Source organism: Typha latifolia, chromosome 11 (assembly GCF_019914945.1).
Source record: "Typha latifolia isolate L0001 chromosome 11, TyphaL0001v2, whole genome shotgun sequence".
In the NCBI taxonomy this organism is placed as follows: domain Eukaryota; kingdom Viridiplantae; phylum Streptophyta; class Magnoliopsida; order Poales; family Typhaceae; genus Typha; species Typha latifolia.
In genome coordinates this window covers 2388689-2416508 of record NC_133096.1, presented here as the reverse complement: position 1 = coordinate 2416508, position 27820 = coordinate 2388689, and the positions used below count along the sequence as shown (strand labels likewise).

General features: G+C 36.1%; 2 protein-coding genes across 5 annotated transcripts; both read left to right on the top strand.

Moving 5' to 3' along the window:
- LOC140797734 (prolyl 4-hydroxylase 1) lies at positions 1 to 26243 on the top strand. Of its 4 annotated transcripts, XM_073151375.1 has the most exons (11): positions 1 to 319; positions 1010 to 1057; positions 2982 to 3034; positions 4175 to 4240; positions 18408 to 18482; positions 19500 to 19574; positions 23567 to 23637; positions 23720 to 23771; positions 23842 to 23931; positions 25747 to 25839; positions 25956 to 26243. In XM_073151375.1, the coding sequence occupies exons 1-11, from the start codon at positions 259 to 261 to the stop codon at positions 26061 to 26063; spliced, it is 792 nt and encodes a 263-aa protein (XP_073007476.1). In that variant the 5' UTR covers positions 1 to 258; the 3' UTR covers positions 26064 to 26243. The 4 variants fall into 4 exon arrangements, with proteins under 4 accessions (XP_073007476.1, XP_073007477.1, XP_073007478.1 ...); XM_073151376.1 differs by lacking the exon at positions 1010 to 1057 and having other exon boundaries at positions 77 to 319; XM_073151377.1 differs by lacking the exon at positions 4175 to 4240 and having other exon boundaries at positions 77 to 319.
- On the top strand, positions 13226 to 13951 carry LOC140797735 (small ribosomal subunit protein uS7c). The gene is given in 2 exon segments (XM_073151379.1): positions 13226 to 13472; positions 13474 to 13951. Coding segments are annotated over 2 exon segments (468 nt in total). The 5' UTR covers positions 13226 to 13373; the 3' UTR covers positions 13843 to 13951.
- Positions 26244 to 27820: the final 1577 nt, after the last annotated feature.

Genomic DNA, 27820 nt, shown 5'->3' with positions numbered 1-27820 from the left:
GGGTGAAAATTTTGGTCGTTATTTGGCAAACAGCCCCGAAGAAACCATACAATGAGACCAATTGGGTTTAGAAACTATTAGCATTTTCTTTAGACTTTTAATATTCCCAAGAAGACCCAACGCAACGGCGAATCGAACTAACTAGGAACCAGCGGCGTAGGAAGCGGGTTTCTCCCCTCGGCTGGCCTGAATCCGACGTCTCTGAGCACCTCCGCCAAATCTAAATCCAGCCAAGTCTTCCTCACGCTCAACTGCGAAATGGATCGGTCTCGGTACATCCTTGCGCTCCTCACGTTCGTCACCATCGGAATGATCATAGGTGGGTCTCCTTTCCCGTACCCAATTTGATTCTTAATCCGTAATTTTTGGGTACGATTTCCAATTTGGAGAGATGGGTCTTTTTTATTCTTTCATTGAGTTCATTGCGTTTGTTAGAACTTAAAAGATTCTTTGGAATTGGATTGAGTGATCTGATGGTTACTAGAGTTGCATCTCTTTAAGAGTGTGTAAAGGAAAGTTCCATCCTTTAATACTAATTTAATTCAATTGGGTTTGATACAAATGGAACTTGAATATCCAAAATAAGAAATTGTGATTTTTTTAGCTGAATCGTTCGTCAAGAAATTGATTGGAGAACGATAACAATGAGAATTGGTTGTTAGTCTCATGTTCCCATGTCTTCAAGTTATGCTTTTGATGATCCCACTTTTCAGATGATGGTAGGTGTTTAATTAGGAGAAGGCAGTAGTTTGTCTCCTATTTTTAAGCAATTGGGGAAATTGATGCACGCTTAGTTTACTAGATGGGCATGGAAACTTGGCAGTGTTTATACTTGGTAGTTCTTGACATGTCTTTTGACTTACTAGTTCAGAATCAGCCTGTTCACTTCTATTTTTAACTCTTTAATATGAGAATCATTTAACTCTTTCGTTGCTAATAATTCAGTGTTATTGATGCTATTACATGGATCATGCTTTAGGTGCTTCATGATATTATCATATGCCTGCAGGTTCTTTATTTCAATTGGCATTTATCAACCGATTAGAGGAGCCATCTGGTACACCACCCTCTCCAGATTCACTACATTTCTTTTATAAAAATTAGTGTCTTTTACTAAGAATACCAACTATTGCAAGATATATGTTACTTGCAATACTAACTATTTTTTGGTATCAAATACTTAAGGCTAAATTACACCTAGACCAGTTGAAGTTTGACATAATATGTCTTATACCCCCTGAAGAAAAAAACATGTAACATTAAGATCCTTTGAACTACTATAAACTCCATAGGGGTTACGTCGTTAATATGAAAGCTAATTTTACAAAATTACTCTATGATGAAATACACATTTGGATTGTTGGAGAAGGGAGAGTGTTTGATAGAGAATGGAGGGGGACAAATTGGGAAAGATTGAGAGGAAGAAGAGAAATTAGAAGCAATATCACCATAAAACTTTGGTTTGAGCTTGGCATTAGATGAGACAAATATGAGGACAGGAAGGAGGAGAAATTGAGAGAGATTGAGAGTTTGAGAGGAAGGAGAGTAATTAGCTATTAGGAGAGGAAAATGTTGGGAGAAGAAGAGAGAGAGAGAGGATTAACAAAGATTGAGAAGGAAAGAGTATAAATGCCTTAGTATAAATCTCTGGAGGAAGATGAGGGCAATTTTGGCACAAATGGGGGCAAAAAATGGTCACATGTCAATTTCAGACAGAAAAGTAAACAGTAGGCTAACATAAGGGTTAATTTTGAAATATTTGAATAGTTCAAGCCTTCAAGGGGTTCATTCAATATCACCATTTTTTTTCCTCAGGATGTATAAGTGATACTTGGTCATAGTTCAAGGAGTCTAGATGTAATTTAGCCAATATTTAGTTATCAGATTGCTGTATTACTTATTTGATATGAAAATGTCTAGTGGTTTCTATTGTCTTGATCATAAGGGAGTATATTTCCTTCCATCTTGCAAGTCCAAGTAGCTCACCCTGGCTTCCGCATCTCTAGCTTAAGCTAAATGTTAGGCTCACTTAGCCAGCCAAGGTCTCCACCTGATGTGCAACCTTCTGGTATCCATCCTCTTGCTCTGAGCCTTACATTTCTCGGGCTGAACAGAGCCTTTCGCTAAAGCACACTAGCTTCACTCTTTTCCAACATTTTTGCCTTGGGATTCGAGATCCTTTCTCTATACCAATATCCTTGTCTGGACCTGAGGCATGAATTGCTGGAGTTGATGTGGTAGGTTGTCTTGTTTGCAGTAGGTAGTTGGTAGCATTAGTATGTACAAGATAGGAAAACGATCAATTGTAAGTTGTAACTGTCACATGAGAAGCTACCAGATCCACGCGCTTTCACCATAGTCGGAGTAGTTCTTCTTCTCTTATTAGTAGCAGGAGTCAATGGTGTGTGTAGGTGTGGGAGCTCTGTAGTGAGTTTGCATTTTTAGCATTTCCAAAATCTATTTGTACAATATATATATATATATATATATATATATATATTTCCTTTCATTTCTCTCTACTTATTAGTGTCCCAGGGACCAAGTCAATTTCCTAAAGTTAAGATAAGCCTTTCCAGAGAACCATTTGGAAGGATATTATTTGTCTTTCTTGAGTTTTCTTTAGCCAGCAATTCATTTTCAATTTATACTGTTAAGTTGAAAGCTGATTACAAAATATTGTAATTATCATTTTTCAATTCATGAAGCCTTCTCATCTGTTAGTTCTCTTCTGGCCTTTTACAGATTGTTGGTTAGAACTTAGAAGCTTGGGTGATGGTGTTGATTTGAACAAGTTCACTTGTCGTTAATCTTATGACCTATACGAACTTGTTGTGGTTCAAATGCAAATTTTAGTTCTAAATTTTACAATGAGGAACCTTTCTCCAAGAACTGGCTTTCCTGAAAATGAGCAAGACTTGTTCTGTTCCATTTGAGGGAACTGCAGTAAACTTTAATGCTTCTAAGTTAGTTATCACTTGCAGGCATATTGCATTGGGAGAATGATAATGAGGCAACCACACTTCGCCTTGGATATGTACGTTTGGTTTTAGACTATGCAAATTTATTCTCTGCTTTTACTTGATCCAGTTAGTTACTAGCTTACTATGTAACATTATTGGTGAATTTGAATTCCTTCATTGAGTTAGAATGACATCCTTAAGATATTCTTGTGTCAATGTCTTCTTGATAAAACTTATCTTGGTTTTAGAAAAACTAAAACTTATCTAGACATTCCTTGATTTATCTGGTGAAAAATCCTGACTTAAAATTTAAAAGTGTTTTACGTAACACTTAGAATTTTCTACGATCTAGGCTTGCTACAGCAGAGATATTGAATTATTATCGATAATTTACAGCATTACTTTCCTGCTTTTCTTTTAAGTACCTGACCTAATTGAATAATTATTAATTATTGTGTTTCATTATCCATTTATCAAGAGAATCTCTTGTAGTAAGAACAATGGTTTCTTATAAACAAAAATTGTCTGCATTCATGACTTAGTGATTTTCAGTTTGGTAGGCTTACGGTTTCTATCAAATAAGAAATTTTTTACTGGTATACATGCAGAAACCCTTTCAGTGATGAGGATAATGAGGATGGTTACCTTGATGCTATTATTTTCTATCTATATACTTGGAACTATTAGTTCTGAAGCATCTGAAGATTCCATTCTTTTCCCAATTAAAGTGCCTTATAGGTTCTCGAAGCATAGGAGTTTTTCCTGATTGTTAATCATACCTTCTTTGAGATAAAGACTGAAACTTTTCTGTCAAAATAATCTTATGGTAACATCTACATGTATGGAAAACTGCAGTTGTCTTTTAACCTTCAGTCATGAATTATGCATCTATGTAAACCATGTGAGACACCTGTGCCTGTGTGATCTTTGTTGCAAGTTAATCTTCTTAGTATTAAAGTACCAAAGAAATTTAAGCACTCGGACGAGTCAAAAGGTGCATCTGGATTATTAATCTGGACCATCAGCCAAATATTTTCTTTCAGCATATGACTCACTATTGTTCGGAAGAAGCTAACTTGACATACTTCCTAAACTCTGTTTTCTTTTATTTTTAAAACTTCACGATTAAAATATGAAGTCTTCATCTTCAAAATATGGTTTTATGCAATCTTGGCTTTTTTTGGATGTGTTATCTTCATATTTTGGTTACTTAGGTCAAGCCTGAAGTTCTCAGCTGGTCCCCCAGAGTAGTTCTTTTCCATAATTTTCTTAGTGCGGAGGTATGTTAATATTTTTGGCCACCTCAATTTACCTTTTACATTTGATATTACTTGCTTTAACGGTTTTAGTATTTTCAGTCTTTTCCTTCTAGTAGTTGACATAGTATACTATAATGCCTGGACTTAAGTTAGAAAGCTTTTCATATTGGAGGTATGAGCTGTGGGACTGTTATAAGCCATAGGAAAGAATGTGGGAAATCTGGAATCCTCTTCCATTGGAAAGAGTATAGGAGTTCCCCTTGCAAATGAAGAATATTTAATAAGCATTGAAAATAACTTTTACAGCCACTGATAATAGGATTAATAAAATTCCAATTAAAAACATACGACCATATGCAAACAATGATCAAGTCCATGCAATAAGTTGTGACCAATTTGGTTAATATGTCTGTTGGGTTCTTCGATATGTGAATTTGACTGACTGTGATAATACCCTTTGTCATAACCTCTCGAACATGCTTCCAAGTTTCGGCCGATACTGAGAGGGATCATCCAAACGGATCGGGCGAATGGTTTCGGCCAAGTCTCTCTCCTCTCTCTAATGGCAATCTTGACCTTCGATGACATCCTCTGACTAGATATGACGATCTCGACCTTCGGCAACCTTGGATTTATATTTCTTTTGTTTTTTTCCTTCTCTCTCTCCAATGCCCTATCTCTCTCATTTCTCTCTCTACTCTCTCCGACTACAGCAAGCCCTCTCTCTACTCTCTCTCTTTAGCCTCTCCCTCTCTCTTCCTCTTTTTCTTAGTATTAATCAAAGTTTTAAGTAAGTTAATGTATTTTTTTTTTGTTTTTAGGCCTTATATGTGAGTAATTATTATTTTTTTATTAATTTTCTAAGTTTTTTGATTTTTTTTATATTTTTAAATAATATTTAGAATTTACGTAATTAAAAAGTAGTATGATCCGATACGGGTGAGCAACACAGCTGATATAGCCAATATGTATTATTTTTCTGGATGGCCAATCCCGATCTCAATATTGTGTTTTAGAACCTTGCTCCCAAATAAAATGATGCCAAATATTAATGTGTTCCATTATCATAGTAAATCACATTCTTCGTCAAATTAATTGTACTTTGATTATCATAGAACAAGGTCGTGATATCTTGATACAACCCGAACTCTTTAAACCAAACCTCTCAACCAAATTGCTTTTTTGACTGCTTTAGTTATACTCTGTCTTGGTAGTAGATAAAGAAACTGTAGCCTATAACGAATGCTTTCCATCTAATAGCTCCATCTGAGAGAGTAAAACAATAACCTGTCAAAGACCTCTGCCCGTCCAAATCATCCGGAAAATCTGACTCAATATAACCAAGGAGTGTAGAACTCAGATTGCTATCCCTGTCAAATACCAAATCAACCTATGTATCCTCTTCACTGCCTACCAATGCATCTTGCTTGGATTAGCTATGTAGCTGCTAACAACACTGACCTCTTGTGAAATGTTTGGACGGTACAGACCATGGCATACATTAAATTGCCAACAACATTTGAGTAAGAAATCTATGACGTATACTCTTCCTCTCTCAGTTTTAAGTGATAATGCTGCTAAAAGCTTGAAATGAATTGCAAGCATAGTAGTCACATTCAAGCATGTGCTCAACATACTTGTTCTATGACAAGTATAATTTTCCCTTTTTGGTATTCCTTCGAATCTTCATACCCAAAATCTTCTTTGTTGCACCTACCCAAGTTTTTTATCTCAAACTCTGCACTCAACTTACGCTCAATTTTTTATTGTCCTTCATGGCTATGAGCATGTCATTAACATAGAGAAGCAAATAGATATAAGAATTGTCTAACAACCTCCTGTAGTACACAAAACTGTCATAGTTACTCCTAGAGTCGTCTTGCGTAAGCATAAAATTGTCAAACCTTTTGTACCACTACCTCGGTGACTGTTTCAAGCCATACGACGATCTCTTCAATTTACAAACGCGATCCTCGCCTTCAATTTCAAAACATTCCGGTTGTTTTATGTAAATATTTTCCTCCAACTCACAGTGTAGAAAATTAGTCTTCATGTCAAGTTTTTCCTGCTCTTGATTAAAATGAGCAAACCATGGCAAACAAGACATGTATAAAGCTATGCTTCACAATATTAGTGAAAACTTAAGTTGATGTCATCTCTCTAGCGATAGTCCTTAGCGATCAAATGTGCCTTATATCTTGCATCCCCAATCTCAGGGATCCCTTCCTTCCTCTTGAAGACTCATTATAGCCAATTGACTTCGATCCATAAGTAACTTCACTGGTTGTCATGTCTGATTCTTGTAGATGGACTTGACCTCCTCATTTATCACAAGAATCTGTTGTGCAAACTCTAATCCTCTAATAACCTGTGTAGGTGGACGGCTCCTGCACTTCAATATCTTCTGCCAAATTGAACACGGAAGTTACTAAGTCTACATATCCATATAGGTGCAGTTCCCTAAACTGCCTTCTTGGCCTGCCAACTACCACACTGTCATTCTGGTCTTCATGAAAATTTGATTTGGAAACTGAGACATGTTTTTTCTAAAGATGGTTGATTTGAAACACTAGATGACAAGTAGCCTCAATATCTAACTTCACCTTTTTGACAACACCTCTCTTGTTTCTTATAGATACAACAATCTCCTTTGTCGAGTGAAGCTTAATAGATTCATGAAAAATAACATTCCTATTGATTACAACCTTTTTCATATCTAGACATCATAATGTATATCCCTATACCCCACGGTATATCCAAGGAAAATAGATTTCTTTATGCTAGGCTCTTTCCAATTATTAACATTATAGTAAGTATGACAACTAAATACTCTAAGATTTGAATAATCAATGGGAGCACACAGCTAAATACTTTAGGATTTGAATAATCAACGGGAGCACCAGACCATACCTCAAAAATTGTTGTATTAAGAGAGTGTTTCACTAATTAACATGACATATTGACTGCCTTGTCTCAAAAGTCTTTGGACAACTGAGCATTTGAGAGCATACGTTAAAGGCTCTTTCCATGAGAGTTTGATTCATCCATTCAACGACCCTATTATACTATGGAGTGTGCCTAACTGTTCAATGTCATGCTATACCCTCATCTTTGCAGTACTCATCAAACTCGCCATTGCAAAACTCCAAGCTATTATCTATTCGTAGGTGCTTGATCTTCTTCCTAGTCTGCTTCTCAATAAAAGTTTACGCTTTTCAAAAATAGTGAAGAAGTCACTTTTATGTCTCATTGGATGCACCCACTCTTTGAGTAATCATCGATATAAGTAAATACCTCACACCACCCTCGAAGGAACTGGAGGACCACCACACGTCTGAATGGATGTAATCAGATGTGGCCTTGGTCTTGTGTATTGCTTTGCGTAACTTGACACTACACAGTTTGCCAAAGACGTAATTTTCACAAAAGTCAAGCTTGCCAACCTTCCAATCATACAATAGCTATCTCTTGCTAAGTCTAAGTATCTTAATCCCCTGCTCTCATATGCCCTAGATGCATATGCCATAACTTGATATCTGAGTTTGAATCATTTGCTAGGACACTAAAGCTGAACCAATCACTGTGCTACCTTGTAGAAAATACAATCCATCTACTTTGTCACTCTTCAAGTCACTAAAGAACCTCTAGTGACTCTTAGAACCAAGGATGGCCGTGCCATGGCACAGCTCATGCCGACCACTAGCCGGCATGGCACGGCATGTGCCACAAGAAAGGGAGAGAAAAAGAGGAGGGAGACTAACAACACTTCACTCTGTCATTGCTGCCAACCTCATTATCGTCCGTCAAGAGCCAGCCCAAAGTCGCTGATGAAGGCACCCAATACAACGTAGCAGATACCCTAGCCCCTGTTGGCTTGAGGAGGAAGATGACTTGAGTGGAGCAAGTCAGGTCAATTTCAAATAAAACTTAAGTTGCAGATTCAGTTGGCATGCCACCTTGACCCCTCTCACCCAAAACCAGAATGGAGTTGTCGATCATATCCAAATCATCTCCATTTGACTTTGAGGAAGATCCTTGGCCCCTTCATTCTCTACAGGGATCAAGCATGTGTAATTGATGCAAATCTAGTATGAACGTAATGTTTTGGAGAACAATTGACCCAAACAAGTAACTAAAGTAAAATATAGTAAGCAATAACTGATAAGAAGTTAATTGATTAAAAAGATCACTACTAGATGGAAGAAGAGAAAACCACTCAGATAAGGCAGTAGCTTCCTCAACTCTTAAACAGGTACATTGATAGTAGAAAGGCCTAAAATATGGTGTAAGGAAAGACTTTAGAGTTTATGTTTACCAATAAATAAAATAGTAGTGCTTTTACTTTGAAACCAAGTCCTTTTCACGTTTGGGCGCCCAAAGATTCTCTTTCACTACTGGAATTTTTTGGACAGTAGTAGTAACCAATGAAAAAGTAGAGATTGAAGAAGGAGAGAGGTTTAGAGAGGAAGTAAAAGAGATTAGAGAAGAATCTTAAGACTGAGTAGGAGAAAGGGAGAAAGAGAGAGAGAGAGAGAGAGAAGAAGAAGAAGAAGAAGAAGAAGAAGACCGCAGGAGAGAAAATGAGAGATTTCAAATAAATCTTATTCCAATCATTCCTTGTTTCTCATGCAATAACCTTTAAATAGGTTAACAACTTTAATTCTAGCTAATTATAATAGGAACTTATTTCTTAATAGGACTCTAATTGATCATCTTACCTAAATTGACTAACCCAATTTAAGTAATAAATCAATATGGACATCCCCAACATATAAGCTTACCATAACTATTAATTGGGATTCTAATAAAAATTTATTTCCTAATAGGATCCTAATTGATTAAGTCTTACCTAAATTGACTAACCCAATTTAAGTAATAAATCAATGTGGACATCCCCTGCATATAGGCTTACCATATCTATCAATTGACTAATTCAATTGATTATTTGAATTAAAAATCAACTCAACAAATTAAATGTGAAAATAATGAGCCTAATTAGATCAATTAGACCAAAATTGGACTCAAGCAACTTTATTTTGGTCAAATTGAAGATGATGCCCACATTAGTAATCGTCCTGTGTGTGAGTAATCAATGATGACAAGTCGATCGATCCATAATGAAAGCACCGGTGGGTAGCAAAAACGGCAAGATAAATAGAAAAGTCTTCGTCATCTGTCAGTACAATGCTAATAGAGTCAGCGAATCCATACAAACGAGCCGACGGTTTATTCAAAAAGGTTAGATTCAAAGTCAGTCCCCATGGTTGGTAGGTGGAGAGAATCACGATAGCTTTTCACTCCACCTAGATTTGCAACTTAAGTTTTTATTCGAAATCGAGCTCACCCGCTCCACTCGAGTCATCTTCCTTCTCAAGCCAACAAGGGCTAGGGCATCCGCTACGTTGCAATGGGCGCCTTCATTGGCGACCTCAGGCTGGCTCATGATGGGCGACGAGGTTGACGGCGACGATGACGACAACGACGACGAAGAGTGAAACTCTAGTGTCTTAACCAACTTGTCATGTATCTTGACCTAGATAGTACCAATGTCCACTTTGGAGTAAGACATGTCATTTTATATAAGATTTGATCCTCCTCTCTCATATATAGCAAACCAATCCCATTGAGAACACATGAAATGCACACGCTGAGTCCAAGATCTATCTGTCATCAAATTGGTTATTAGATCCGGTGATTGCTTTAAAGATATCTGATCCATCTAGGCTTTCATCTACAACTCTTGTAATAAATGTAGTAGTTTCCTTGCCTTTCCTTCATCCTTCAATTTGGGACATTTATTCTTGTAATGCCTAAATTTGCGACGATATTGGCACTTGTCGTTCTTCTTCGACCTAGATTGCGAATGCCCCTTAGACTTGCCTTTAACCCCCTTTTATCAAACTAACTTCTAAAGTTAGAGGTATTATCTAAATCAAAGTTCCAAAACTTGGTATTGGGATCGAGATTGGTTGTTTGAAAAAATGATAGATATTAGCTATTTCAGTCGCCCGTATCGAATTAGACTATATTTTAATTATATAATTTAAAATAATATTTAAAATGCAGGAAAATTTTCTAAAATTTTTGAAAAATGATAATAAAAATAAAAAAGTAATAATTACTCATATATGAACCCTAAAAACAAAAAAATATATTAACTTACTCAAAACTTTATAAATTTCAAACTCATTCTCATAAATTTCTGTAGTCGTCATTATCATAATCACCATAAATTTATAAATAATGATGTCTAGGGATTGGTGCTACAAAAAGTGATTATATTATACTAGCCATATCAATGGATCTTATTGTGTTTGAGAAAAGATAATAATTAGCATGGATCTTGTGTTTGAGGATATTGAGAAAGATAATAACCAACATACAGATTTTGTAACGATTTTAAATAATATATACTTGATGTACCATAATCATAAAGTATAATATCCTCATAACGATGTTGCTGGCAAGGATGGCCATGCCGGTCGGTATTCATCCTCATTATCCTCATTATTTATAAACTTATAATGATTATAATAATGAAGACTACATGAATTTATGGGAGCTAGCTCGGTATTTATCAAAATTTTGAGTAAGTTTATATATTTTTTTAATTTTTAGATTTCTTATGTGAGTAATTATTACTTCTTATTTTTTTTATCATTTTTTCTAAATTTTTAGAAATTTTTTTGTATTTTAGATTGGTAAATTAAAAGTATGCCTACTAGTAATGTGTATATCTCAATGCAATTGTTTATTCCACTTGGAGTCAATCAACCTCCACCACTTTCTATAATGTTTGCGTATATTTTTCTTTTTACCGACTCTTTTGCTATATCTATAGCCTCATATAAGAAACTCATTTCAGACTTATTATTACTATTTATAAGCTATAATACCCTAATAATAGGCCAAATACTACAGTAACAATTATAATACTATCTCAAATGCATTTTTGAGAACCATGCTTTTCTGAATTTCACATAATATTTTATTTTTAGGTTTCATATTCTTAACTTTTATAGAACACTCATATGATATAAATATTCGTATAATATTATCGTTGTAGTGAATAATGCTCTCCAATGCTAAAAAATAAGTAATAAATCTAGTGAGGATGAGTATGATGATCTCTCTACCACCGGTCATCTACCTAAGTAAATTAAAAACCCACTCCATAGCCGATCTCAATCCTAACCTGAAACCAGCTAGGTATAGATTTTTTTAAAGATTTAGATCATATTTAAATAGATCCTACTTAGGAAACATCAATAATTGATGTCTCTAGCTACCAAAACTCGATTGAAACTTATCGAAATGGATTTTTTTTCAAGTTTTTAGCTTTTATTTTCTATCTTTCACATAGACTCTCATCCTACACGTCACAGTTTGCACTGAGCTCATCCAACTACTAATTTAGTAAGTTCTTCCGGTTACTCCGCACTCGAATGAAATTGAGCAAGTGTTTTTTTTCTTTCTCACCCACTCTTTAAGTCCCATTTTTTTTACTGTTGTAAAATAATAGTGAACAGTGATAGAGATCTCTCTCTTCATTTCACTTCTGCAACAGTAATTTATGAGGATAGAAATTTACTTGATCCAATTCGAAATTTGTCATAATTTTGAATGAGTATTTATTTTAGTATTTATGCTTCGTATATAAGTAATTTTTATTTTGGTATATTTTTGTCACTTTTTCTACATATTTAGAAAATTTTCTATATTTTTAAATAATATTTAGAATCTAATGTAACTAAAAAATAGTTCGATTCAATACGGGCGGCTAATATGACCAATGATACAGTTGATACCTATTGTTTTTTTGAGTGGTCGATCCTGATTCCATTTTAGAGTTTCAGAAGATCCCGACAACAAGCATAAAACAATAAGAGCTTGGTCTTCATCGTCAAGCTTGATGTTGATGCTCTTCAAGTCCATGATGACTATGTTGAACTTATCCAAATGCTCTTGAAGCAGCCTTCCTTCATGCATCTTCAAGGTGTACAACCGCTGCTTCAAGTACAAGAGATTTATGAAAGATTTCTTCATGTAGAGAACTTTAAATTCTTCCATAATTCAAAAACTCTCCCTATGAAGCAGAAATACACATGCATACATGCATATATATATAGATAAAACACAATATGGATACTTGGAGTACCCCCTATATAGATAAAACACAATATGGATACTTGGAGTACCCCCTATATGGATATGGTAAGAGTATGGAAGTATCTCTGTTTTCTGGCCATATCCTTGTCTGCTACCTCTGTCAACACCTCAAGTATGAGAGATATAACAAAATCACGCTGTGGGTTTTCTCCAACTCTGTAGCCTCTTCATCCTATGGATAAAATGCCACATGCCAAACATTTTGTTTAGATAAAAAATGAGTAAGATTTGGTAAAGAAGATACCAAACAGAGAGTTGAATCCAACCCAAAAGCTCCTCTTTGGAATTTATGAGATAGCCTTTCACCTTTTTATCTTCTATTTTGTGTGATGTAATGATCACATAACTCTAGAAAGGGTTGAAGGGGATTTATACCCTTCAAAAATAGGTTCCAATATAGCTTGAAGTCATTAGGGCGTTTGGGACCCCTCCTCCCCCCACACCAGTCGTCCGAATGCCTGTAGTGTGCTATCTCGACTTGCCTAAGTCCGTTTGAGTGGACTTTGAATAGTGCTCTTGACTGCTTCAAGTGGATGCTAGTCGTTTGAATGCCTTTCGCACATTGGAATGCGGAAAATGCTCCACAGGGCCACTTGAACACCTTCGAAATACCTCAACTTTTTCAGAACAGGTCCGAGTCAAATAGCAATGATTCGAAGCACTTCTTTTTACATTACAAAATTTTGGAAACCTATGACTCCATCGAATGGATATGTAAAATACAGGATTTCTAATCCTATCAGGAAAAGGAGGGAAACGGATACTCAATTTAAAGTGAGTAAACAGAATTCCATACTCGATATCATAGATACATATAGAATTCTGTGGAAAGCCATATTCGATGAAAGTCGTATGTATGGCTTGGAGGGAGATCTTTCATATCTTTCGAGATCCACCCTACATTATGGGGTCAAAAAGCCAAAATAAGTGATTCATTTTTAGCCCTTATAAAAAGAAAATTGATTCTTAAACCTCTTTCACGCTCATGTCACATTGAGGTACTGCAGAAGAAAAAACTGCAAAATCCGATCCAATTTATCGTAATCGATTAGTTAACATGTTGGTTAACCGTATTATGAAACACAAAAAAAAAATCATTGGCTTATCAAATTATCTATCGAGCTGTGAAAAAGATTCAACAAAAGACAAAAACAAATCCACTATCTATTTTACGTCAAGCAATAAGTGGAGTAACTCCCGATATACGAGTAAAAGCAAGACGTGTAGGCGGATCGATTCATCAAGTTCCTATTAAAATAGGATCTACACAAGGAAAAGCACTTCCTATTCGTTGGTTATTAGGAGCATCCCGAAAGCGTCCGAGTCGAAATATGGCTTTCAAATTAAGTTCTGAATTAGTAGATGCTGCCAAAGGAAGTGGCAATACCATACGCAAAAAAGAAGAGACTCATAGAATGGCAGAGGCAAATAGAGCTTTTGCACATTTTCATTAATCCATGAACAAGATTTATGTAGACACAGATCCATGGATCCATACATCTTGATCGGAAAAGAATCAATAGAAAATGAATTGGACGATATCTTTATCGAAACAAACAAAAAGGAAAAGAATGATAAAACATAAATCATGATCAACTAAGCCCTCTTGAGGGCTTGCTTAAGAATAAGAAAGAGGATTCTCATGGAAATATTATGGAATAAGGTTTGATCCTATTTTAATGGGGATTCCGTAAATATCCCATTCCAAAAATCGAAAGTTCAAAACAATTGGGACTTTTTTGGAACCGTTCAAATAGCACTATCATAAAATGCGAGTCACTTTACAAGTATAATATAGGGATAATCCTCTTTTCACTCCCTAAATTATCACACACTTCTACATCGACCCCCTAAACTTTTTTTTGGTATACACTGGCCCCCTAAACTATCAGAAATACCTCGCCCTCCTAATGTCGTTGGCAGAATTAATGAATTGACCAAATTACCCCTCCACTTATAATGACGAGATAATTAAGTGACTTAACTAATATTAAATATTTTAATTTTTTTAAACTCCTTCATTACCCTCTCCCTTTGCATTAATCCCTTTTCTAAATATTTTAATTTTTTTAATTCCTTCATTACCCTCTCCCTCTGCCTTAATCCCGATCCCGATCCCTCCTTCCTCCTCCTCCTCAACGGCTCTTGCGATCTCTTCGGCGACGCCGAGCTCGGGAGAGAGGGCAACGGTGACGCTAGTCTCCGTCCTCCCCAACGGCTCTTGCGACCTCTTAGGCGATGCGGAGCTCAGAGAAGAGGGCAATGGTGACGCCGGACTCGGAGAAGAGAGACGCCGAGCTTGGAGATGATGGCGTGAGGCATTTGGAGAGAGAGCTCTAAGAAGAGGGCGACAGCGACGGGGAGGGATTTAGAGAGAGAGAAAGGGCTTAGAGAAGATGGTAACAGCGATGCCGGGCTCGGAGAAGAGGGCGACAACAACGTCGAGGCGAGGCTCGGAGAAAGGGCTCCGAGAAGAGGGCGGATCTGTCTCGCCTTGATCGATTGCAGTCGCCGGAGGCGGTGGCGTAGCGACCGAAGCTACGCTGATCCAAGATCCAACTCCAACGGGAATGCAGATCTTGCGATGTATTCGAGCTCGAGCACGCTGGAGAGGAAGACGACGGTAGGCTATGGAGGAGGCGACGGTGGTCAACGCCGTGGATGTGGTGGCTATGGCAGTGGAGGCTGCGATGGGCTAAGTTGAGGCCGCAATTATGGAGGGAGAGAATGAGGGGGTATTTTGGTCCACCTAAAAGTTTCTCATGACTTAGCATGTGACTTGCACATGTACGAGGGTAAAATTGTCATATATTTGTCAGGTGATTATCATGTGATATCTTTTGGACAGAAATAGATAACGGAACCCTAACGGAAGTGGTCAAGTGAGATATTTCTAATAGTTTAGGGGGTCAGTGTATAACAAAAAAAAGTTTAGGGGTCAATATGGAAATGGGTGATAGTTCAGGGTGGTGAAAAAGGAATTATCCCTAAGCATGGCATATGTATTTCGAGCCTTATCTAGGCTTAATCTGTGAACCTCTATTAAAGCTTAGCTTTAAATTAATTTTGAGCCTACAAAGAGTGATCAAATCCATCTGTGAGCTCTAAGGGCTTGATTATTTTGATAGCCTTAACCTGGGGCCCTACAAAATGCTACAATAAATATAGTAACAAAAGATCAAGGAAACAACAACAAAGTTTTTAAGTGGATGCACCAATCTTCTTATGAGTATGAGTCTGGAGAAACCCTTACAAGAAATTTCTGCTTGAACTTAAATTATTATTCCCCTATCCAACTCTCTCAGACTTGAACCAAAAAGAAAGCTAAAAAAGGGAATTGATATGCCTTTTTTTTTGCTTTTCCCTAATTTATTCTAATAATTCTAACCATACTGTGTCAAGGACAATATATACAGATACATGTATGTATTGGCTGGATTAGAGACTTCAATTAAAACATTTGGGAAAATATTTGAAACCTCTTTAGATGCCTCGATATTTTCCTATTATTGAGAATGTAGAGAAGAGGTTGGCTGGTTGGAAAGGTAAACTCTAATCTTTTGGAGGTAGAAATGCAGACTCATTCTGATCAATTTAGTTCTGAGCTCTACTCTTTCTAGTCTGTGTTTGGGTTAGAAAGAGGATAGCTAAGCTGATGACACACTTTCTGTGGAAAGGGGCTTATGAGGGAAAACATGGTTACTCCGTAGCAAATTGGCAAAGGGTGTGCAAAAAGGAGTTTGGGGGTATAAAAATTATTAATATTGAGGAGATGAATATTGCTTTATTAGCAAAATGGTGGTGGGATTGCTAAACTCTGATAGTCAGATGTAGACGATTGTGGTCTTGTAGAGATATTATAAAATGGTCAAGGTAGAGGCTTTCCAATTGAAAAACTCAAGTAGACTGCCTCCTTTTTGGAGATATGTTACATAGTCTGGTATGGTCTTCAAGGCTAGCTTAAGTTGGAATTTGAGTAATGACAAATCTGTCTGGAAAGACATTTGGATTGGTGAGTATATCTTTGGCGTGAGGTTCACTAGACTTTAGAATGTAGCTTGGAATGAGGATGGCCAAGTTGTTGAGGTTTGGAATGTGGGTGGGGGGGGATGGGGTTAGAGTATGAAAGATCCTCGGATGATAGGCTGCTGGCAAAGGAGCAGAACATGATCAACTATGTGAAGAATAACATATAAGTAGTTGGGAATAGGGATGGTGTGTGCTGGAGGTTTAATAAGGATGGCATATATACAGTGAAATTCATATATAAATTGGTGAAGAGGGGGTTGGTCTGGAAATACCTCTTGTGCATTCTGTTGTAAGGAAGAAACTGTCAAGCACTTATTTTTGAACTGTTTACATGCTTGACAGGTTTACCAGTGGATGAAAACTGCATTTAAACATCAGATTATGCACAAGTATGTCATAGAGCTGTTTGATTGGAAAGGCAGGTGGGAAAACAAAGATAGTAAAGCCTGGTGGAATATGTGTTGTTGCAGCCTGCAGTGCTTTGGTTGTTTGGTTGGAAAGAAATTAAGAACTTTTCAGCAAAAAGAGAAGACATGGAGAGAGTTTATCTCAAGCATTAAATCAATTTTCTTGTTCTAGACAAATACACAGGGAGGAGCCCAGGAGCAAGGCTAGGAAATTTATTTATGGTGGTGATATAAAGGAACCAGTCATCTTAGACAATGATTACCGGAGTGGTGACTTGGGTTGCTGATGTTTGGAAATCTTTGTGTCTACTCTAACTTTCTCCAGTTGTTTGGTTTCAAGTCTTGTGTTGTGTGACCTCTGTTTAGATCTTTTGGTTGGTTGGGTTGTAACTTTGTATAACTTTCTCTGTTTACTGTTTTGGAGGCTGGGTTAGTAGGTTTTTGGCCTTCTGTTATGCTGTATTTTGCTTGTTAGTAATCAGGGTATGGTTTGTAGTACTGACATTCTTCTAGTGGTCACTGTATTGTATTGGACTACCTGTTTTAAGTTTCAATGAAACAGGGAGCCTTTTCTTCAAAATAAAAAGAAAGAAGGGAAAAGCCTTTCCAACAAATACTACAAACATTACACAATATAGATGCAACTTTACCTGCAAGTAGATGGAGGTGCGTGTGAAATGGAGAGAGCATTTGTAAACAGTTTGTAGAACTGTTTGTAACCATAGTATTTCTCTTTTCAATGGGGCAATACCTTCATATCTCATACCTTGAAGAGGTTGAACCCTTCTAGGTTACTTTTCTACTGACTAATATCTAGCTCTGTATAATGACATTTATAGATTATTACCAGGTAAATGCGAGTAAATTAAAATAGGAATTTCATTTCGATCTTGATAAGTACTGAACACACTACCTCCAGTGGATAGATGTATTTCTTATAATCATTTGTTATCCAGGAAATAGATCATATATAGAATATAAATGAAAATTCCTTATATGTCATGATCAATAGATCATACTACAGAATATAATTAAAAATTCTTTATATGACATGATTAATAGATCATACTATGGAATATAAATGAAAATTCCTTATATATTATGATAAAAAATGGAGTGAGAAAAAGCATATGATTGGTTAGTGAGAAGCTACAAGTAAAATTTGAACCCACATGAAATTCCTTATTAAATGGATTCAGATCATTTCTATGATCTTCAAATAATGCCCTTCAGTACTCATAGCGTTAGCCATTAGATTGCAGATAATTATGGCGTTAGCTAAAGAGAGACATTATCCCATTAATTTTTATTTTATGTTACCAAAGCTTATTGCATATGTTAAACATGAAAAAGTCTAGCACAAAACCAACGTTTCTCATTAGTGAAGAATTTAACTTTTTTTCTACCTTATGTGCACTGTTGATATCTTAGTTTTTAAAATTTTCTAATCTTGATTTTAAAATTCCACTCTGAGGTTCAAGCATAATTCTCTTAGCAGTATTCATGTAATGAAGCAATTTTGTTAGTAATGCGCGATCTGCAGAAGATCTTCTGAAATGATCAAGTCCTGAGCATATTTGCAGGAATGTGATACTCTCAAAGCAATTGCTAGACCACGTCTCCAAGTTTCCACCGTGGTAGATACCAAGACAGGAAAGGCAAGTTTGTATTTACCACAACACTTAGATTGATATTTGCATTTCTCTCTTGTAATAGACCTTAGTTATTAACAATGCATTTGACATGGAGGATGGAGCCATTTATAGACTAACTTGTGGAGAAGAAAAGTATAAGACCTAAATTGCTGGGAAATAAAGCAATGCCTTTTTTTTTCTTTATTACTGTAGTCTATATGTAACCTAAGTCAGACCAGTTCTGCATGCATCCTGTCTTCCTTTATTATGTTCTTATTTAAAATGTCCAAACTGGGACTCAAATGATTTTTGTTGTTCTAGCTCCTTATAGATCTAGATGGTTAGCATCTTGTTAGTTTCATTTAATTCACTATTGTTTGCAATTTTGGTTGGAATTCTTTTATAAGGATGGTAAGTTTAGAGTTCTATTACAATTTACCTACCATGGTTTTTATTAGGATTTTCAAAGGGATTTGCTTAGTGTTATGGTAAGGCTTCTCAAAATGCACTCTGATGTCACAGATTCAAGTCAGAGAAACAACCCCTCCATCAATTGGGGGCAAGGAGTACATCTTTCGTATCTCAAAATCAATAACGGTTGGGCATTGTGCACAATGGCTCCCTTATTGATAGTTTTATACTAATTATGATGCTCATATGCCTGCATGCAACTAGGACACGTGGATACCAAGCTTCCACTAATACTATTCTGAACTGAATTTCGTCAACTTTATTATCTGTCCAACTAGTCAGAAGTAATTAATCAAGTAACTTGTAAACAACCTTAATCATTACTTTTAACAAGTTTGTGTTGACATATCAATGATGTTTCAATTTTTGTTGGTTGAGCGCACTATTTTGAACTAGCCCACAATCCTATGTTGGTAGCAAGTGTCCTGGAAAATATGTCATTGCTATTTGACTTTCTATCTGAAGTGGACCGGAAGAAGCCCATTAGCAATACTTTTGCCATTATTTATTGTTCTGGAAAATCCTTAAATTCTTGATATCTTTGCACCAACTTTTCTGTACTTCCTCCAGGGTTTCAAAAGTGAAGTTCGAACAAGTTCTGGCATGTTTCTGAATAATGATGAGAGAAAGTTTCCAATTGTGCAGGTTGGTTACATTGTTTGCTAATTGCAGTTTTTCCCATTGGTTTGCAAGACTGATTTTAATCATACTCAAGACTTTCTTTTCACATTGTCATTGCACCTACATACTTAGTCATGATTTACACAATGACATTAACTGGAAGTTATATGGAGTTATGAATTATGAAGAATGAACATTGGTTAGCTTACAATTCTTAAAGACTCGCAGGGCTTTTCTTATTTTTCTTTTAACCATTCAAAGATGCATGCAAACATTTTATACTACTATAGAACAACTAATATTGTGCAAATATAAGAACCACTTACAGATCATTCGTTGAATTTTATAGCTATATCAAAAGTTCTCTTGCTCGTGAGAACTCGTGATAAATTGCTTCCTGTGGTTGATCAAACTAATCTTAGTGACCCTCGAGATCAAATAAATATGTCTTAGTGCCCTTTCAAATATGAACGTGGTAGCAACAATCAGAAAATCTTCAAAAAAGTTCAAATGTTCTCATTTCTCATTTCTTATTGATATGCAATATATACTTTTAAGCATGCAATGAGATAGATGGATGGTAGGAGAGAGGAGATAGATGAAAAAATTGAGGGGGAACTTTTGGTTTGTGCAATGAGGTATGTGGGTGGTAAGGAGAGGAGAGATGATTTTAAAATAACTTCGATCAAATCAAAGGTAAAATGTAATTGGACTTATGTGTGGAATAATTTAAATAGTGTTTCTAATTTAGAGTAAGAATAATTTGATGTTTGCTTTCTAATTTAGAGTAGTGTTTCTCTAGAATAAGGAAAAAGAGAATTCTAAAGCAAACGGGCACTAAGAGATTTGGCCTAGCTCATTGAATGTAGCAAGCTGCATGTGTCCCAAGTAGTTGTACAAGACCAATCTATTAACTTAAGCAGTTTCCTGTGCCTTCTCCCTATAGAAGAGACAAGCTAATATAGCAAGAGCCAGGAATATATTAGTACCAAACAGCATTTGTCTTGGGCCATGAAGCATATTGTTTATTATTTCTCTGCTGAATTATTAGAGCTCATGCCATTTTCTATCGAGGTAAAAGATTTTCCATTGTGGCACATGCTATAGAGCTGGTCGTGAGTTGCCACAACCTGCTATGGGTGGCAATTGTATTGGATTACATGGGTTCATTTCTTTAACCTGTATATCAACTATCAAGTTATCAATGGTTCGTGTTAGTCTAAACTGAAACTAATAAAATCTATAATTTGCATTAAGTTAATAACCTAATAAATACAATAGAATCACACATACCTGTCAATGATGTAACTATCATGCACTTGGCCATGTCAACCCTGGGCACAACCCATTTAACTTGTATATGTTGAATAAGGATAAATTATTGATTGTACAACATGAGCATACCCACCTAAAATGACATTAGGTCGGTGAGCCTTTTAAGATAAACAAAGATAAATTTGAAAATCTCTGGTTTGTATCAGATTGACATGTTGAGTTGTCTTGTTGAATTAGAAATTGCCATACTTGCCACTGTTATCAAGGCTATATCATTGCATGCTGGCCACAAGTTAGGCAGGCTTATTTGCTTGATGTGCCACCTACTTCTGCAGCAGCAAGTGATGCTACCTCCAGTCTGTTTTTCCATTATTGCTGTAGGAGCATTTTTGTTGCTATGGAGTCCTTTTGAATATATAATCTATTGCCACTGCATTGCAAATGGAGTCCTTTTGGATCTGATAACTTCAAATTCCCTTGTTTGTTTATGGTTATTTGATGGCAGACTTCTATTGTTGTTTACTATAGTTATGTCGCCTCCGGAATCTTTGTTGTTTGTTAGTGGCATTAATTATAGGGCTTATTTGGCAATTGGATAAGAAAAAATTGGGATAGGGATTGTTATAATATAAAATATAAAAATCACTGTTATTTAACAGTCTAAGCTTTTAGAGAAACTGGTAAGTTAAATAATATCATAGCAGAGGTCCTGAGTTCGAATCCTATCAAGCCTATCTGCTATTTAAAATATAAAACCTCTACATGTTTAAATTAGATTTACTTCTTGAGCTCATCAAAATGTCTCAGTCTAGAAGTAAGGGCGCAATGTTAAAATATAAAATATAAAAGTCATCATTCTCTAGTAACTTTATTTTTTAGAGTAGTTGGTAAGTTAACAGGAATAAAATGAAAACTTATCTCAAGATAATGGTAGTTTTTATCCCAATTTTTTTTTACATGTTTGGTTGAAAAGTTTGGGAAAATGTTAGATAAAATATATGATAAGAATGAATTTTGGTCGTGATGGTTGAGACAAGAGATAAAAATGATCAAATTAAACTTATTGCCCTTTTCCTAGTTTAATGTAAATATATTTTTTGAGAAATATGGTAAATACGTTTAAAATCAAATATTGCAATTTTATTTCACAATTATCATATTATCTTCTCATGATTAAATTTAGAATTCTTGGCCAAATATTAATTTGACTTAATTCACCATAATTTATACAATATATAAATATCATCACAAATAATATCACAAATGAACATTCCATATCAAACATTTTTACTACAAACATTTTCTAATATATTAATAAGTATATTATAGTCACATTATAATGTGAGTACCTGAATCTAAATTGGGATAAAGATTAGTCATTATAATATATTATAAGGGCAAATTGGCTATTTTTTCTTTGGGATAAAAGAGTGAGATAACCCATTTTTTATCTCAACCAAAACCTGGGATAATGTTAATCCAAAATCCCTGTTTATCTTATTTTTTAATCCCAACAAGCAAGCCCTCTATCCTAACAAAGCAAATTTCTGATAATAAAAAATAACACCTGCTTGGCATTAATTTTTGGGATAGCCGAGTTTAACCCGAATAAACCCTATATCCCACTTTGTGAAATAGGGACATATGTTCTATAGCATTTATATATTTCTTCCACAGACTCATGTGGTTCAACAGGTTTGTTGCAATCGTAACAAAGAGAGGATTCCATTATTGTAAACAAAGAGAATTAAAGTATTGAAATTGCTTGATATGATAGATGTAGTTTTGGGCAACAATGGTCATGCCAACAGTGTACCGGCACGTAGCACGAGGGGTACCGCACAACACCCATCCTATCAACGATCCGCTTGTCGTCGACACAACCATAGATTTTTCTGTCGCCATCGACCTCAACGGGTGATGATAAGGTCGGCGGCGAGTGGAGACGATAAGGTCGAAGAGTGAATGTGTGTAGCCTTCCTCTTTTTCTTTCCCTTTTTGTGGCATGGCTGATAAGTGTTGCAGCACGTGTCGTGTCTCGTGCCCTGTGCCGACCAGTGGTCGGCACGATCCGTGCCTATGGCATGGCCATATTTGGTTTTTGAGTATAGTCATGATACAAAGTAACAGGGGCATTCTGGCAAAACAAAGGCCCCTTGGTCATGCCATGTACCCTACATCAATTAAACTCGGCCGACAAGCTGGTGGAACATCCCAAGACATGGCACTTACCTTGGATCATTATCTGTTACGGGAATGATATTTCTTCTTGAAGTAAATTGATACCATTTTGTTCCTACCAAATTCTCTATTATAGAGGAAGAATTTATTACGATGAACATAAGGGAGAAAACAATTGAAGCATCTCTTTCTTTATAGTGAAATTGCAGCTATAGTTTCACTTTAATCCCTTGGCAGCTTTTGTCTGGATATGTTTCTCATTGGTGCTTCTTTCAAGTTGAGAACAGAATGTTAGGCGGGGTTTCAGGAAATTTAGAGCAGAGCTGTCATTGTTGCTAGATTTAATTGGGAACTTACAAGGATTCCAGATCTTTCTAGCTTTGACAACATCAATCTGCTTCCACTGTGTCAGCATGATCAATGTTCTCTATTGAAGACCCAGAATATAATCCAATCTGTATTGTTTTAGAATTACTATCTATACCTATCAAAAGAAAATCCTAGAGATTGTGTGCTGATCACAGTGACATTGCAACAGCTTCTTTGTTTCTTTCTACCAGGCAATTGAGAAACGAATTTCTGTATTTTCTCAAATACCTCCGGAAAATGGGGAGCTCATTCAAGTACTGCGGTAAATTCTGAACTTTGCTTCTCGTAGACTAGAACTATAAGCTCAAGTTGACTCTATGAAGCTAATACCTAGTAAGTTACAGGTATGAACCAAGCCAATATTACAGACCACATCATGATTACTTTGCTGACACTGTAAGTTTTCTTCTACATTTTATGCTCTTGTATTTAAATTCAGTATGCTGATATGGAACTCTGCCTGCAGTTTAACTTGAAGAGAGGAGGGCAGCGGATAGCAACAATGCTTATGTATTTAAGTGACAATGTTGAAGGGGGTGAAACTTTCTTTCCTATGGTTAGTACAGTCACTAGAATACCATATACTAGTCGTAAATGTCGTATTGGAATGTTGTCAGTTGCTTCCTTTTCTACTTGATAAGCATAATTATTCTGACTAGTTCTTGCTTATTATAAATTAGTCCAATTTTCATGATTGCTTCTATTGATGAAGTATGATTAACTTGCTATTTGACATTCTGTACTTTTGTACCACTCAGCTTTCAATGTATCTACCAGATTCTTGTAGATCTATATATGACACAATTTTCTTCTTTAACATCTGACTTAGACATCTTTTAAAAAAAAAATCTGACTTAGATGCCCAATCTGTAGAAATATCTAAAACATCCTCATTTATAACCTCAGAGCATCTCCTCAGTCAAATCCTTGATGGGTAGACAAAAGAACTTCGCCAACCATCTTGTACCTCACTTTCCTAAAACGGTGATCAAGATTTAGTCAAGACTTTCCTCATATCTGATCTACACCTCCTTTTGAAATCTGATATAATTTAGAAGCTTTGAGCTCTTCAATGGTTCACTTGGATTATTTGTTACAAAAAGATTCTTGTTTTTTTTTGAAGAATTGTCTCTAATATTCTGTTACCTCCCCTCATTCTGCATGATGTTATGTTCTTCCATGGATAAATCTTTCATATATTATATCTGGCTGCGATCCAGTGATATAAGAAGTCAGAGTCTACTTGGTCTACCGGTGTTCAAAAATTAAATATATTTGCTTGGGAAAATAGTGTTGGTTATTGTTATGTTTCAATTTTTCCTTTTCTTTCCTTCTTTTTTTTTGTGGATGTGTGTGTGCATATGTTCTTGCTTTTAGTACCTCATTGATGATATAGGTTCCTTGAGTTCCAATTAATTTAGTGATAAGGACTTGATTTTAATCTAGTAGGTTGTTTTGAATTGATTGCATCGCTCATATTTATTTATTGAATTTTCTACTCTGAACTAGCATTGTAACGCATTTTCCTCCCACTGCATATTCAACAGTATGGCGCATTCTTGTGTATGCTCAATTCTTTTTTCTTCTTTCTTTTTTTTTATTTTGAGTTTCCGCAATTTTCTCATGCAGTCATGCTTGAAACATTTCTTGAATGCCTCAACCATATTTTTCAGTAACATAATTTTCTAAAAAAACCACCAATATTTCTAAATCATCATCCGGCCCTTCTCCCACCAAATAATGGATTCTCGAAGTTCACAAGGTACCAGCAGAAAAGTTTTAAATTTGCCACTAGTGAGCACCTTCTCTATCATCCCTCTTTAAACTGATACTGATTTGCCGAAGTCAAATGTTGCAAAGTTCTGTACACCCTGTTGGCCAAATCCGCCTTGGTAGGTCAGGCGCGCTTCACAATTGAACTAGGATTCCATATTTCCATCTATTTCTGAAGAGAAAAATGTTGCAAAAATTTTGGCTTGGCAGATATGAAATTTGTGAGCACCAATTGACAGGTATAAGTGCCTCACCTTACTGGTTCCTTTGAGCTCGTAAGAGTCAGGTGCAGCTATTCTTTTAGTGAAGTTATGAGAGCTGACTACGTAAAGAGGAATTAGATAACTTCTGGTAACTTGCCTTTCTATCTAAGTCACAAATAATCGTATTGCCAGATGAAAAACAATCTCAATATCTCAATGTAAGCAATATTTATACTCTAAAATATTTAATTGGTGTAGCAATGAATGAATTGCATTGAAGGTTGAGAGAACTTTCATTCTTTTGAAGTCATTATTGTTGCATCGCCTTTCTTTTGTCTTCTTTCTTTCTTTTATTTTATCTGTCTCCTGATTTTCCTATGTCTTCTCGATTCTAGGCTGGAAATGGTGAATGCAGTTGTGGAGGAAAGATGGTGAAAGGGCTGTGCGTAAAGCCTACTAAAGGGGATGCAGTGCTCTTCTGGAGCATGGTCAGAGTTCTTTTGTCTTAGAAACAGTCTCCCAGTTGCTACTACCATTAAGTATAAGAATTATAATAAAACTAAAAAAAGAAAAGTTCCTTGATACAATTATGAAATTCTTTCAGGGATTAAATGGTGAATCAGACCCAAAAAGTATACATGGTGGATGTGCAGTTTTGAAAGGAGAGAAATGGTCAGCCACAAAATGGATGAGGCAAAAGACTACATTTTGATTGATATCTATTCTTTTCCATACCAGCTAATCTTTGTAATTCTTCCTTCATATTATAGATCAGAAGGTTATACATTCTAATGCAGATTAGTGTTGTATTTATAATGTAACCTTATTGTTATTCTACAACAGTTCAGAACCTTGATTGGCATAGAGTGAACATTTTACATTATTCGATGAAGTTATTTTCATCATTACAAAGATTAAATGTTCAAAAGAAAGAGACGAGGAAAGGAAAAAACAGACATTCAAATGTTCCTAAAGGTTAGCCAATGCTTATGAAGCTTGAACGAAATAAAAATAAAATAAAAATTTACCCTGCCTAAGTGACATGAGAATTGATGAGGACTCACCATTATAATTTCACTATGGTCATGAAATTATATGTACATGAATACTATATGCAAGAAGAAGCTAATAAAATTGCATGCGCTTCAGATAATAAATAATCTATTCCTTCATAATTAGTCAAAACCAGTAACGGAGAATTATGTAAGGATCCTTTTAGTTATTACCCAACATACATGGAATCTTATGAATACATCCCACCAAAATCCCCAACTCCTAGTTTACTCTATCCAAATCCACCAAAGTAAGGGTTATTTCCAAATGCCCAATGCACCAATAATATAATATTTTTACTAGTACGGTTAGAGAGCATTAGGACAAGTGTCTCTCACAAGTCACCCCAAATCTAAAACGGTGGATCCCAAATCTCCGGGCGATTTGCATAAAAGGATCCCTTAGTTATGATATTGGCAATTTTGTGCTCTTTAATTTTTGAATAGCAAATTTTGGTCTTTGTAACGGACCGAATATGAACGGCACTTGATTCGATTGGGCACACCACCTACCTACTCGGTTCACATGGCATTAGGCTTAGTTATCTTTCCTTTTTCAGCATATTCGGATATTGTAATACTAATAATAACAATCTTATCGGATTACTGATCCATTAAAGGATAGCTGCCTATGTATGTGGTGTGCATCCTATTTGGTGGGTTATTGAAGATTGATTGCATTTTCTTTTACTATAGGAGTAGTTAACTAATATTACAACCAACCACCACCATCAATCGCAGAGTACCACCAACTCTATCACCTTGAGGGTGTACCACCACCTTCACCCCCTTCAACCATAACCCAATCTATCCACCGGCGTGGGCAGCAATCAAACCCAAGAGGATTGTAACAATTTAGTATTAGAGCTGACATTCCTCGGCAAATGGCCTATATGAGAAGCATGACCACACACACATTAAGAGAGCCTTCTCCAAAAGGAATGTCACCGCCTATCTCCACACCAAACCGCGCCTATGCCAGAAGCGCTCCAACCATTGGTGTGGGCAGCGACCATGGCGAAAGACATGAGGAGGACTAAAGAAGTGTTAGAGAGGACAATAAAGCTGATGATGATCCTGGTGGCACAGAGTTTGATACAGCCACAAGGCACGATATGCTTACTGCTGCGGTGTCACGACAGCCTCCCTAATGGCAACTACGCCCAAGGACCTCATGTGGCAACAACTTCAAATCAGCACCTAGGGCACACCACCAAAGGATCATCATTATTTGTTGGGGGTGCTCCATCCAATGGCCAATAAGGAGCGTAAGGAGCCCTAGTGCCTTGATCAAGCCAAACTAGTTAAACCTTAGGTCCAACCATTAGGATTGCGGCTCACACCTAGCCCACAAGCTCCACCTAATCTAGAGACTAAGAGAGGAGGACCGTGGATAGGTGAACCCAAAGCAAGACTT

Excerpts from the sequence above, each read along its gene's own strand:
- LOC140797734 (XM_073151375.1), top strand. The coding sequence starts at position 259 with ATGGATCGGTCTCGGTACATCCTTGCGCTCCTCACGTTCGTCACCATC. Across the intron at positions 19,575-23,566 it reads GAAAGTTTCCAATTGTGCAG|GCAATTGAGAAACGAATTTC; the intron begins GTTGGTTACATT and ends TCTTTCTACCAG. Across the intron at positions 23,638-23,719 it reads GAGCTCATTCAAGTACTGCG|GTATGAACCAAGCCAATATT; the intron begins GTAAATTCTGAA and ends AGTAAGTTACAG.